Source organism: Hippopotamus amphibius, chromosome 4 (genome assembly GCF_030028045.1).
Source record: "Hippopotamus amphibius kiboko isolate mHipAmp2 chromosome 4, mHipAmp2.hap2, whole genome shotgun sequence".
NCBI classification, from domain to species: domain Eukaryota; kingdom Metazoa; phylum Chordata; class Mammalia; order Artiodactyla; family Hippopotamidae; genus Hippopotamus; species Hippopotamus amphibius.
In genome coordinates, this window is record NC_080189.1 from 91,586,422 (window position 1) to 91,601,526 (window position 15,105).

At 35.2% G+C, this 15,105-nt stretch overlaps 1 protein-coding gene and 1 long non-coding RNA gene across 2 annotated transcripts in view; one reads left to right on the plus strand and one right to left on the minus strand.

Annotated features, from left to right (window-relative positions):
- Positions 1–15,105, plus strand: part of GNAI1 (G protein subunit alpha i1) — an 86,855-nt gene that overhangs the window by 58,599 nt on the left and 13,151 nt on the right. The window contains exons 4-5 of the mRNA XM_057730597.1: positions 8,178–8,335; positions 11,761–11,889. Coding sequence (XP_057586580.1) covers positions 8,178–8,335; positions 11,761–11,889 — 287 coding nt within the window. The remainder of the gene's footprint in view (positions 1–8,177; positions 8,336–11,760; positions 11,890–15,105) is intronic.
- Positions 1–15,105, minus strand: part of LOC130850977 (uncharacterized) — a 143,891-nt gene that overhangs the window by 3,402 nt on the left and 125,384 nt on the right. The gene's annotated exons all lie outside the window — the stretch shown is intronic.

The window sequence follows — 15,105 nt, forward strand, 5'->3', positions numbered from 1 at the left end:
TTTAGTTTCCCTTGCTTTATAGGATATTGGTATCTGGTGGGGTAAGTGCACCCATCCCATTGCTCTTTTCTTTTTCCCCCTTTTCATCTTTATTGGAGTATAATGGCTCTATGCTGTTGTGCCAGTTTCCACTGTACAATAAAGCGAATCAGCTGTATTGATACATATATCCCCATATCCCCACCCTCCCTATCCCTATGACCCTCTAGGTCATCACCAATCATCAAGTTGATCTCCCTATGTTATGCAGTTGCTTCCCGCTAGCTAGCTATTTTACATTTGGTAGTGTATAAATGTCAATACTACTCTTTCACTTTGTCCTAGCTTCTCCTTCCCGCTTCCCATGTCCTGAAGTCTGTTCTCTACATCTGCGTCTGTATTCTTCTTCTGCCACTGAGTTCAGCAGTACCATATTTTCAGAATCCATTTATATGTGTTAGCATACGGTATTTGTTTTTCTCTTTCTGACTTACTTCACTCTGTATGACAGACTCTAGGTCCATCTACCTCACTACAAATAACTCCATTTCATTCCTTTTTTTGGCCGAGTAATATTCCATTGTATATATGTGCCACATCTTCTTTATCCATTCGTCTGTGGATGGACATTTAGGTTGTTTCCATGTCCTTGCTGTTGTAAATAGTGCCGCATTGAACATTGTGGTCCATGTATCTTTTTGAATTATGGTTTTCTCTGGGTATTGAGTGGGATTGCTGGGTCATATGAGAGTTCTAGTTTTAGTTTTTTGAGGAAGTTGCATACTGTTTTCCATAGTGGCTGTATCACTTTACAGTCCTACCAGCAGTACAGGAGGGTTCCCTTTTCTGCACAACCTCCAGCATTTATTGTTCCTAGATTTTTTGATGATGGCCAATCTGACTGGTATGAGGTGATAACCTCATTGTAGTTTTGATTTACATTTCTCTAATGATTAGTGATGTTGAGCATCTTTTCATGTGTTTGTTGGCAATCTGTATGTCTTCTTTGGAGAAATGTCTGCTTAGATCTTCTGCTCATTTTTGGACGGGGTTGGTTGTTTTTCTGATATTGAGCTGCATGAGCTGCTTATATAGTTTGGAGATTAATCCTTTATCGGTTGCTTCGTTGGCAAATATTTTCTCCCACTCCAAGGACTGTCTTTTCATCATATGTATGGTTTCTTTTGTTGTGCAAAAGCTTTTAAGTTTCATTAGGTCCCATTTGTTTATTTTTGTTTTTATTTCCTTTAGGAGGTGGGTCAAAAAAAGATCTTGCTGTCATTTATGTCATAGAGTGTTGTGCCTGTGTTTTCCTCTAAGAGTTTTATAGTGTCAGGCCTTACATTTAGGTCTTTGATCCATTTTGAATTTATTTTTGTGTATGGTGTTAGGGAATGTTCTAAATTCATTCTTTTACAATTAACTGTCCAATTTTCCCAGCACTACTTATTGAAGAGGTTGTCTTTTCTCCATTGTATATTCTGGCCTCTTTTGTCGAAGATAAGGTGACCATATGTACATGGGTTTACCTCTGGGCTTTCTGTCCTGTTCCATTGATCTATATTTCTGTTTTTGTGCCAGTACCATACTGTCTTGATCACTGTAGCCTTGTAGTGTAGTTTGAAGTCAGGGAGCCTGATTCCACTAGCTCTGTCTTTCCTTCTCAAGATTGCTTTGGCTGTTCAGGGTCTTTTGTGTTTCCATATAAATTGTATAATTTTTTGTTCTAGTTCTGTGAAAAATGCCATTGGTAACTTGATAGGGATTGCAGTCAATCTATAGATTGTTTTGGGTAGTATAGTCATTTTCACAAAGTTGACTCTTCCAATCCAAGAACATGGTATATATCTCTCCATCTGTTTGTGTCATCTTTCATTTCTTTCATCAATGTCTTATAAATTTTCTGCATACAGGGCTTTTGCCTCCTTAGGTAGGTTTATTCCCAGGCATTTTATTCTTTTGTTGCAGTGGTAAATGGGAGTGTTTCCTTAATTTTTCTTTCTGATTTTTCATTGTTAGTGTATAAGAATGCAGGAGATTTCTGTGCATTAATTTTGTATCCTGCAACTTCACCAAATTCTGTGATTAACTCTAGTAGTTTTCTTATAGCATCTTTAGGGTTTTCTATATATAGTATCATGTCATCTGCAAATAATGACACTTTTACTCCTTTTCCAATTTGGATTCTATTTTAACCAAATTATCAAGGCTAGTATGCATTTCTCTTCCAGATGACCTTGGGAATCAACTTAATTCCTCATATCCCTGTTGAAACAAAACAAAAAAAGCTCTTCAGTATCTTGATTGGAATTACATTTTAATATGTAGGTTAATTGGGTGAGAATTGACCAAAAAGATGTAAAATTTTAAGAGACAGTGACTAATTTGCTGTGGTTTCCTTCATATTTGGCAGTTAGCAGAGTTTCAAAGCAGAGTACACATTAGTTATTTAAAATGAGAGGAAACAAAGCTGGCATAAAGCAATCCAATTTTGTGCCTAATATCCTTTCAGAACTCTCATAATGAGTGTAGTCAATCTGTGGGTAACAGTATATTGATAAATTAGGTTATTTTGTTTTTAATAATGTGCAGTTAGGGAAGCACTGAACAGGGGCCTATCAACATGTCTTAAGCATTGCATCACTTAGAACTGTACTGCTCAGAGTGTGGTTCATGGACAGTGCCTGCACGTAAGCATGTGTGCAGGGGAGTACAGAAGTAGGGGAGGCGATTTGACAAACTTATAGCATTTGACAGAGTAATTTATATGTTAACTCTGATAGTTGGCAAAAATGTATTTATATTTTATGTCATTTAAATTATTTTTCCAATAGTATTAATTCTGAAAGATTGGAAACAAAAGAAAATAAAACACAAGACTGATCTTTCATCCTAGAAAGCTCAAGAAACACTTCCTTGGAATAAGGTGGGCTGTAAGGAACAGAAAACCTTGCCTTGAATTGGCTTAAGCTGTCTTTCTCCCCTAGACCTCAGCATGCTCCAGCATAATGGGCACTTTTCTCTTCCTCTAATTTTTAAATTTATTTCATTAATTAGATTATGTCTGTCTGCCAGATTTGCCAGATTGCTTTTGAGAAAGGCTGTTTGAATTTACTTTCCTAGCAGCAGCACCTTTTCTTAGCACTCTGGGTAGCCAAAAATTTTGCCGTCTTACATTTTTTAAATATTGGCTAATTTATTAGTAAGTCTTATTTCAATTTAATTTGCAGTTTCAATTTTTTTAATATAACCATGCAGTTTTCCACATCTTTATTGACTCTGTTTTTATTTCTGTATGTTAGTGGCTTATTTTATCCTGTATTCATTTACCGATTGGAGTCTTGGTGTTTTGACTATCTACTTGCTTGTTTGTATGTACATCTGTATTAACCCTTTGTCCACTAATGCAAATGTTCTCTCACATTTGGCGTATTGCCTTTAATCTTAGGTTTTCATTTTTAAAAATTTTCCCTGTTGTTTCTTCCATTATGTTTAAATTTAGGAAATCTTCTCTCAACCAAAGATTTACCAAATATTCATGCTACTTTAAAAAAATTTTAGGGGAGTGAATTTCAACATTGTTTCTATGTTAGTTCTTTAATCCCTCTGAAACTTTGTTGTATGCATGGAATAAGGATCTATATTATTTTTTTTCTCTTCAGATGGCTGTCTAATTATTCACAAGTGTTTTTTGAATAATTGCATTCTTTCCTACCGATTTATCTTGCCACCTTTATCATGTAAGTTCAGATTTGGGACTTTTTTCCCTCTATTGGTCTGCATGAATACCAGTGTTCTACATATTGTAGGCTTTTAATATCTGATTATTTCCTCCTTCTTTCCCCAGCATTCTTTTTCAGAATGTTTTTAGTTGTTTCTACTTGTTATTCTTCCAGATGAATATTTGAATTATTTATAGTAGTAGTCTGGTTTATGTTTGAGAACTAAGATGAAGTTATTATGTTGTTTTTGATTCTGAGAAGTACTGATTTATATATGTGACAAAGTGATATTCACCTTCATTTGAAATGTATTATGTGCCTACAGCACAGTATTTTTTTGCTTTGCTCAATTCATGTATTATTTATTACATATTTGTCTGTCTTTTGACAATAGGTTCTATTGTCCATACAAAGAACACTTAAATATTTACTTTATTAATTTGAAAATTAAGAATATATACATTTATAAGATTCATAAATATATACATAAAATATATATAAAAGCTATATCTGTGTAACATATTTATTATAATTTCTCTTCCTGACATAATGAAGCCCATGCTCACTGCAGTTGAATCAGAAATTTTGCCATCTGCAATTTAGTTAAAATTAACTTAGATTATTTTATTTTTAGTAACCCCCCTCCCCCCCCCCCCCCCCAAGTAGTGTTATGGGAGAAAAAAGAAAAATGACTTTCTATTTCCTTGCCTCAGTCATTTTTACTTTGGTTACATTTCTGTTTTTAGAGGAAAAACAAGTTTTACATTTGTTTATTTCTTAAAACAATTCTTTTAACTTCTGGGATTAGCACCAGGAGCCGTGGAGAGGGGACGTCAACTAAAGATCTCAAGATTCCCTTATGAGTACATTAACTTTGGTAAAAGCAAAATAGTTGTCTTAAATGTTTGAGTATTAAATGTATGAGTATGTATGCTGTAGAAATGTGGTAGATTAAATATATGAGTAATTCTCATTGTATATGGTGTTCAGTATTGACTCATGTTACTAATGAAATAATTATGCTAAACCATTGAAACAAAGGATTTCTATACATATATCCATCATAACATCAATATGTTATTATCCCTGCAGCCAAAAATTCAAAGGTGTCACAACTTTTTAACACTTCTTCATCATATTATTTAGCCTCTATTGTAGAAGGGCTTTCTGATGTTTTCTGTTTAAACTCTTCATCTGATTCTTAAATTCTGTCTGCTATATTGCAGTAAATAATCATCTAGCCTTTGCTTAAAAATTTCAGTCTCACTCTCCCTCTTTTTGTTTCTTTGGATGGTTTTGGTTGTTAAAAAGTGTTCTTATTGAATTGAAATGTTGTATCTTTTGCCGTAAGAATTCTTTTTCTGCTCTGTGCCTAAGCACAAAGTCTACTCTTTCTTACCTTTAAATGATCCTTGAAATATCAGAAGACAGCCATCATGGTCCCTCAAAGCCCTCTCTTCCCCATAATTCTCATAAAGCAGGTGACGGCTTCAAATAAAATGTATTGTCGCTAAGTAACAGTTGCTCCCTGATCATCAGTGTGTGTGAAGAGGCTATTATGTGTCTCTTAAGAGGAGAGCATTTTGTATCTCCTTCCTGAGTTCCCCAAACATGCAGTTATATGAACTAGAACTTACATTCTTTAAACCATCTTATTTCATTCAGTTCTTAGTCATTTGAAAACATACTAACTCAGCTGCATCCAAGGATTTTTTCTTGCTACTTGCAAATATTTGCCTGACAAATTTATTTTAAGACCACAAAAAGAGTTCCTGTAAACTGCTTTGGTACACGCAAGTTTGTCTTTCTTTCTTAAATGTTTTTTTAGGGTTTTTGTTTGTTTGCTTGCTTTTCAGCTCTGTTGTGTCTTCATTGCTGCCCATGGATTTTCTCTAGTTGTGGTGAGCGGGGGCTACTCTTTGTTTTGGTGCACAGGCTTCTCATTGCGGTGGCTTCTCTTGTTGCGGAGCATGGGCTCTAGAGCGCAGGCTCAGTAGTTGTGGCACACAGGCTTAGTTGCTCTGCAGCATGTGGGATCTTCTGAGACCTGGGATCAAACCCGTGTCCCCTGTATTGGCAGGCGGATTCTTAGCCACTGCACCACCAGGGAAGTCCCCCTTAAATATTAAGTAACATTTTTACATGAATCTTGAAAAGACTTCGGTCCGTGACAAGATAGGATTATTGTCATCATTCTGCAGTTTTCAAATTTATCTTGTCTTAAGCAGTCACTACTTAGTAATTGTTGACTAATATGTGTGATTGGGTGACTAATTATCCATAGAACTTTAAATAAATTGCACAGTCTGTTTGTGCCTCAGGTTCTTTTTATACAAAACAAGTTAGGTAGAATAATTTCTAAAGTACCTTCCTGCTTAAATTTATTACTTAAAGCTCATCTGCAGACATTTGAATGTCCTGCTACTGACATGGAGATGAGTATTCCAGTTGATTTTTTTAAAGAAAAGAGACTATTTTACATTTTGTGAAGAGGAGACATTTTTTAATGCTGCAGAGAGAATATAGTTTATAAATAGAGCTTCCAAAGTTTCCCAGGTGTTTTCTTCAGCCTTCTTTCCTGGAAAGTTTGAGGAGAATGTGATCTTATGACCCATACCAGAGGGCATTAGTCTTTTCTATCAACAAATTTTATTGAAATTGAATAAATTTATCATAATGAAAGCTCATTTTAAAGCTCACTTAAGTACAAAGCACTTCTCTAAAATGGATGGAGAAAAGTATGTTTGATGTCACTTACTTAAAAATGACCACGGGTATATGTGTATAAAAACAGATGATTGAACTTGGTGTACCCCCAAAATAATAATAATAAAAAAAAAATGACCAAAGTTAGAATTTTCTCATATATAAGTCATTATTTGGAAACCTGAATAACTGTTTACTGGAATTAAGTAAATGGTGCTAAGAATAACTTAGCACTCATTCAATTTCAAGTCGATTCAGTGACTTGAAATTGCGTTTTGATGGGGTTTATTAAGGATATTGTACGTGTTACTTGCTTGCATTTCTCTTGTGACTAAAAAGGGAAACATATGTTTGAATAATATGTTCCCATGCTGAGTGACTTAATTATTTCTCACGATGGGTTCCATCTGAAAAGAAAATGTTTCACAAATTGGCAGTAGCATGAATTTATATTGTCAGCTAGTACCCTCTGCTAGCCTCTGTCACCAAATGCTTCCCTTCTGTACACCTTATCATAATATGTGCCATCACTTCATGAAGAGCTACTACACCACATTGGAAAAATGCCCCTAGAGAAAAATTACGGATTGTCTACCCAGTTCATATAAAGCTGCAAATCTCAGGCCAAAAAAGAATCTTTGTGAAGATGGTAACTTCACATCTCCCTTATTTTTGTATTAACTGTGTTATTACCTAAAGACTAGAGTTGTATTATAGAGCACTGTAGCTACTACCCATGTGTGGCTATTGAGTATTTGAAATGTGTCTAATCTGAATTGGGATGTGTTGTCTGTATATAAGAAACACCACATTTCAAAGACTAAATATCTATAAAAATAAGAAATATCTCAAGTTTATATTGATTACATGTTGAAATGATATTTTATATATAGGTTAAATAAAATATATTATTAGAATTGAATTTACCTTTTTATTTTTTTTTACACTTTTTAAAATGTGCTATTAAGAAAATTTAGAATTGCATCAGTGGCTCATATCTCTTTTGGACAACACTGACCTAATGGGCTTGATTACCTATGGATCAGAATAACTGTAAATATTGTAGCCTCAAAACTTAAGCAAAATTTAATTAAATTTATGTGCAGTATTGCTTCATTTAAAAACTTTGGCATGCTGTCTTCTATACGTGACATGAGTATTTCTGCTCCAAAACTGTGCTTATCATCCCCACCTCCTGGCCCACTGATTTTAATGTATAGATACTTCAAGGTCTTCTGAAAATCTCAGACCATTCTGTGGAACTCTTCCTGCTTTATTCCACATTGATTTCTCCCTTCCCTGAACTTACTCTGTATCTACAAGGTATATCATAAACTAACAGATTTTAAAAATAACCTCTAATGGTGTTAATGTGTTTTTTAGATTAGAAACATTTTGGTGGGGGGGGGAGAGGGGAGCAAAACATACATTCCTCTGTTTTCTCCAAAGTGGTCATCTTCAGTGTACAGCAGGCTGTCAGTGGGCAGGTGCTTAATATTCCCTCTTGTGCTGTAAGTGTTGTCATTCTTTCAGCTTCTTAGTGCCTTGATAGCTGTTAACTGGTATCGCAAAACACGGACTCATGATTTAAGATTATGCTTTTTTGATTAAGCCAACTTTTTGAGTGGTGTTTTAGAGACATCCGAGTTATGACACCGATAAAAAGCATAAAGGAAATTCAGCATGGCACTTCTTGTAATCTATAATGTATTGTATCTGTAGTGGTCTGCCTTTTTACTTTCTAAATAAAAATGGACTTTCAACATTCAGGATGATGCCCGCCAACTCTTTGTACTTGCTGGCGCAGCTGAGGAAGGCTTCATGACTACAGAACTTGCTGGAGTTATAAAGAGGTTGTGGAAAGACAGTGGTGTACAAGCCTGCTTCAGCAGATCCCGAGAGTACCAGCTTAATGATTCTGCAGCATAGTAAGTAATCATAACTTCAGAACTACGCTCTCATGAGTAATGACTTGGAAGTCCAATATACCTCCAAGTCAGTTTTAATGCAGAATTGGCTGACACATTCTTGTACAACTCAGGATGTTCAGGATGACAATATTTCAAAAACTTTTTCTGTCTTCTCTGTGTGCGTTTGTAGGTTGCAAGGCTGGTATTTCCTTTGCCTTCAAAAGTTGTCTCAAGAGACTCATGCTTATGTAACTCTAAATGAAACATGCAGAATGGAATGGTTTCCAGTATATTTCCAAGAAAGTAATTGGAACTTCCCAAAGTTCACTCCGAACTTGGGTTTATCTCTAGTTTGTTTGCCTGGGGCTAACCAAAGGGGAGGATAACTGATTTGAGCGCTTTTTGTTTACTAATGTGCCTAAGAAATTACTTCTCCGGTGACAGGCACCTTGAGTGACAGGCACCCCGTTTGAAGGGCTGCATGGGGATCCCAAGATATTTTCTCACTGATGAAAATAAAATAGCTGTACACTTGAAAGTTGTCAATTGTGTGTGCCCTGTTGCATTAGACATTGTTTACAGATATCTAAGTCTTCTTTCTTTTAGAAGAAAAATCTGCCGAAAACCTAATCAGGGAGCTTTCTGTTTGGTGATCTGCATAGAATTAAAAAAAAAAAAATTTGTTTCTATCATTTGGCACACATACTCAGACATGTCAAAGATGATATGAGTAGAAACATGTGCCTTGCACTAATTTTATTTCCAGAATTATTCCGTTTTCTTGACAGAGCTGTTGGCTCTTAGGGACACAGTGAGGATTAAATAGAAGGTGACAGATAGTAGAAGGTCTAGGTAATACACATACTTTTCCACAGTGGAAAAGAAATGGGTGTGGCTCACGAGGATGTAATTATCTTGTAGCATGTCATGTATTGCATGACAGAGTACTCAGTGTTAGGTAAATGATTTAGTGTGAGTGAATAAGTAACACAAATTATTGTGTAACCCATCACAATCTTTATAATGCTGTATTTCTTAATATGCACTTCTAGTGTTTTACAAGTATATAAACATATATATATTATGATGTATGTAGTTTATATATGTATATGTGACATCTTCTGATTGCTGTATAGCCTGTCTCTCCAACTGGCGTCTTTATTTCCACAAGGAAATATTCTTTGCCTCAATGAGTAGGCCTTTGCCTCTCTGTTACGTACTCATGATATGATGTATTTTCTTTCATAGCACTCACAGATTTACATTTATTTTGAGGTAATTTGACTTATATTGAGACTGTTTGATTCTTTTTTATCTCTGCCACTACACTGTAAATTCATTAAGGTCTTTTTTTGCCCAGTGTCCTATCTCCATTGCCTGATACATGGTCATCACGCAATATGCCCTTAAATTAGTAAACCACATTTTACAGAAGCTAGAAAATTAGAAAAAAAATTTCTTAGTGCAAGAACACAACTCCTAGTCCACAGTACTTGCTTTGGCACCACCAGAACCTGCAGAAAGATCTAAATGGAAATCACTTATGGTGAGAAGGCTGTTCTAAGCTGAGCCCACCATGGGGAGCTATTTAAGTAATTAAGGGGTGCTTCTCAGGTACAACAATTGAAGTTCATTTCCCTCTTTCTTCCTGGACCCCCCTCAGTATATTTACCAAGACCCTTTGTCCTGTGCACAATGCTTGGACATACACTGAAAGAAATGTCACTCTGGCTCTCCATTATTTCATTACTAGTAGTTCTGATCTTAAGATGGCAATAATGGAGCCATTTTTCAAGAATGAAGGAAGTCATAAAAATCTTTTTTCTCTGTAGTAGTTACCAGGCATCTTGATTTCTGAATTCTTGACTGGAGATGGGGGATGCTGCAGAGTTGCCATTAAGACCATCTAACCACCAATTTACATTTTAAATTTGAGATCTTTTAAAACAGAGTTTTTCACAATGCCTGTTTTTCTTTTGTCTTGTTGAAATGTAAATGTGCGTTATTTTTAGAGGTTATTAGAACTACAGCAGTTTTAAGCAAAGTGTAATCAGAGTATATTTTCACTAAGAACAGCTCACTATCTCAAAGGGACAGTTAGTAAAATCTTGCCATGGTCTGTTTTGTTTTTTAAGTCAGATTTTCTTACAATAAGTTGAACATTATATATATGGGACTAAAAACACAGTATGGGTGATTTTCACCAGTGGAGTAGTACATTAAGATTATTTTAAATTCAGTAAATATAATGCATAATATAACTCCAGCTGTCATCTCTATTCTAGTATCAATATCACATACATACACTTAACTGTCTAAAACATTTTGATGACTAATTCACCGGATGGCTTTCCAGCTCCGTCTCCACAAATCAAATATTTATTGAGCTCCTTTTGTTTGTAAGACCCCATTCAAAATGGCTAAGGAACAGTTTCAGAGGATAACATCAATTAAAGTTGCACAAGTTGGTGCCTCTCTGTCATACACCTAGATGTATCTTCTAAATTATCTTGCACTGTTCCATTCTAGTGTTAGAAGACACTGCAGTGATGCTCCCCACATTCAGCTGACCTGAGGGTTAATTCCATGCATAGCCTACTACTGGACTTATTTTCTGAGGTACAAGATGTGACTGTTCCTACCGCCTTACTGTTCTACTGCTTTTCCTGATGTGAATGACATTCCCTTTTATCCGTTGCACCTTTCAGATTTCTGTTTATGCTCCCCATTATTCCTGAAGCCCTCTTTAACCACTCAGGTTCACCTTAATCTCTCCATAGCTGGACTGTAACATTATTGATTCTACTATGTAATCGGACACAAAATAAAAGAATTGCATGGTGTGACACCACTACATTTTTCTAGCACAACATATTTTGCATCATTGGCAGAGATGTTGAATGAGTGACTGAAAGCATTGAGAAGTAAAATATGAATATTGATTCATTGAGCCAGTAAAATGTCAAGTACAAGAGCACGTATAGTGTTTTCCTGTAGGGAACTTAGGGTTGGTTGAAAAGGAGCAAAATGAACTCAGCCTTTGGCCAGGAATTGCCTCACTGCTTAGGAAGGCTTTCCAGATCCTCGACAAAAGAGGAACGTCTGGAACATCAACACAGTGCTACATCAAAAAAGTATAATGAAGAGTTTTTAAGGGGCAGATTCATGGTATTCAGTGAGTTTGGGTATCTATGAAGTTATTACTTTTTCTTTTCCAGCAAGGAGAATTACTGCAATATTTAAGGAACTTTGCGGCTGGAGAAGTATAAACATTTTCATTTCAGCGAGAGTTGTATAAGATATATATTCAAATTGGTCACATTACATCATTACACAGAAATGTAAAAACTTCCAGGAATCTGGAGTATTGCATGCATCAAAATGTTTTACTCTTTGATTTAGATCAGTGTTAACTATTAGCATATTGTTGTTTATCTTTTCAGCTATTTGAATGACTTGGACAGAATTGCACAACCAAATTATATCCCAACTCAACAAGACGTTCTTAGAACTCGAGTGAAAACTACAGGAATTGTTGAAACCCATTTTACTTTCAAAGATCTTCATTTTAAGTGAGTAGCTTCAAAACGTGATTTATGAATTTATATATAAAACACATTGTTTAAGGAAAAAACAGTATAGTAATAGAAGTTTAAGCGTTTTTTAGAGTTGGAAATTATAAAAAATGTTTCTCAGATGATTGATCGAAAGAATTTTAGGCTGAAAGAGGGCAAGAAACATTCTCAGGAGGAATATTTATATTTTTGTTTAAGAAAAAGCATCCATGCAGATTCCTTTTGCCTATATTTTTCACTGTGACTTAAATAGTTTTTGGCTTTTAAAAGAAACTACTGCTCTAATATTTTATATTTTGAGAAAGTGTTGCCATCCATTTTTAGGTTTTACAGGTAGAATATATGCTTATCTATGGAAATATTTTTAAAAGTTACCTTTTTAAAATTTTTCACGGAGACTTTTATTTATGCAAACTCCTGTTTGTACTATTTCATGATGAAAACATTCATTTAATTTACAGTGCACTGTAACTTACTGAGGTCTGAACAGAGAAGCACTGAATGGTAGCCTTTAGAGTGAAAGGGATTCTGGACTTCATTGTCTCTAGTCTTCTTATTTTATAATGAACCAGGCTCAGGAAAGTTCAGTTAAACATTGCATTCAAATTTACAGTATTATGTTTTTCTTTTTCTAATAAGTAACAATTTTTGAAGTATGAGGAAAAACTGCTGAATTTTGCTTCAGTTAACTCCAATGCTCTGAAACAATAATAAAGCAGAATTTCTGAAACCATCTTAAAAAAAGGTTCCTAGTCAAAGATTAAAAACAAATACCAGCTTACCTCATAAAGAAGCTCAGCGTTACAAGCACAGCTAAATATATGCAACTATACTCCCTGATTCTATTTTAAATATAATACATTTGTTACTGTCATTTATCACTACATTATCCCACATTCAGTGATTCATGTAATTAAGTTTTCCAGAAAACTAAAATTTAATTTGTTTCCCATGGCAGCTTGCCTCCAAAAAAACAAACATTGCCCTGCTTTTGTAAACAGATACAGATCGTAATTAGTTTATATGACCATGTAACTTTTGGTACTGTAACATGGTACTGTTTTGTATTTGCTTTTAATTTTTTTTTGTTTTCACTTTTTTTTTTTTTCCTTTCCCTGCTGGTATTATCTCTTATTGAAATCATTTACCTTCTTTTACTTTGCTTCCTATTTGCAGAATACAAAATAACCAAACTGAGGAGTATTAAAGTAGTAGTATTTTAAATAATCTTGTCTTATTTGATAACTATTTCCGGTTTATTTAAAAATCATGAAGTGATTTTAATTATAAAGAAATTCACCATTAGACTAAAGTTTATTAGATTTTTTTTTTTTAATCCTAGTAAATTCTGATTTTTTTGTTTTTATTTACCTTGCTTTAAGACCATATTTTATAGCAAACAAGTTATGTTCAGATGATGATTTTATTCTTTAATTTTTTTTACCTTTTTTTTTTTTTTAACATTTATTTGTTTATTTTTGGTCGTGTTGGGTCTTTCTTTGTTGCTCCATGCAGGCTTTCTCTAGTTGCGGCGAGCAGAGGCTGCTCTGTCAAGGTGAGGTGAGCGGGCTTCTTACCGTGGTGGCTTCTTGTTGCGGAGCATGGGCTCTAGGCGCACAGGCTTCAGTAGTTGTGGCTCACGGGCTCTAGAGCACAGGCTCAGTAGTTGTGGCACCCAGGCTTAGTTGCTTCGCAGCACGTGGGGTCTTCCCGGACCAGGGATCTAATCTGTGTCCCCTGCATTGGCAGGCAGATTCTTAACCACTGTGCCACCAGGGAAGTCCCTGATGACTTTATTCTAAACATGAAGTCCTGGGAGAAAATACATGGGGTTAGAGTTAGCAAGTAAGGATTCTGGACCTAGGCGCCTCTTAGGTAAGGGCAAACTTGTTTAAGATTCTTAACAGACTGTTCCAATCTTGCCCATTGTAAGAGGTTTATACCTAAAATGATTATTACTGTCTATAAAAGGAAACACAGAAGTGAGAGCTCTGTAAATGATGGGAAATGGCGCAAAGGTAAATGTTACGTCAATTATTTGGTGCTGCAGGCAGTCTCACTGTGTAAAATTCAGTTTCGTCCTTGGGTGGATGAGCCCTAAGCATTCACTTCCAGACCATACTTTTCACTTCCAGCCTAGGTTTCTCAAAGTTGTTATTTCAACATCAGGTAAGTACCAGGATTCAGTAAAGTTGTCTGTCATCATGATCCTTCCAGGAAGTCCACTTATCTTGCTCTATTTAGTCTCCTTGGGTGAGGTAAAATTTCACAGGATGTTTTTAGTTACTGTTTTCACTTGCTGACTTAAAGATAAACATAGGTCTGTTAGGAACTTGAAATAAACTCTGTCTTATTTTAGATTGGAATTCTGTTAAATTACTATTGTTGCTAATATATGGTTCCGACTTCGCTTTTTATACGTTAAGTGAGCCAGCCTCAGAAGAATGAGGGCAAAATATACTTAGAATAATTGTACTGGAAACTCTTGAATATGCTTATCATTTTGTGTGTTTTGTGGTATAAATTCATTGTTAACTGCTGATATAAAATTTCAGTTTCACTTATTTTGTGGTATGGGAATTAAATTCACAGTGAGCAATAAGGCATTATAACTTAAGAATATATACTGTCACCTCTGTGACTAGGCATTTATGGAAAGGGTCTATGAGGATTATTTTGCTTTAAAGAATTAACAGTTTTGTTATATTTTTGCTGCCTATAGAATTAAAGCATCCCTTCTGTTAGAAAATTATCATAATATGTTTCTATTCTTTTTCTATAGTAATGTAGATGTGCAGTTGGTTTTAGGGTGGAATGTCGTTTATGGGGTTGGTATTCATATATGGTCAGCTAGTATTGTCCCAGCCTTCATCACAGTGATATTAGATGAAAGTCTGAGGGTAAGTCCGCATAGCTCAGGACTGCCAATATATCCCCTTCCATCTTCCCTCCCTCCCCCTAGAAAAAGAAACCTAAGAAAACTCAATTTCACTCCCTGTTTGATGCTAGTCAAAAGTCTCATCTTTGCATATGCAGGAGAACATATTATAATCTTGCTTTGTTTTGGGTTAAAGAAATAGAAGTTCAGAATTTGAAGATAATTCTCTTGCATGTGTGAAACAATGACTAATGCTCTGTGCACAGTCTGATGCTTTGTCATGTTAGTTCTTAGTCATTTTTGCTCCTTGAGTTATGAATTAGGCCAGTGATTCT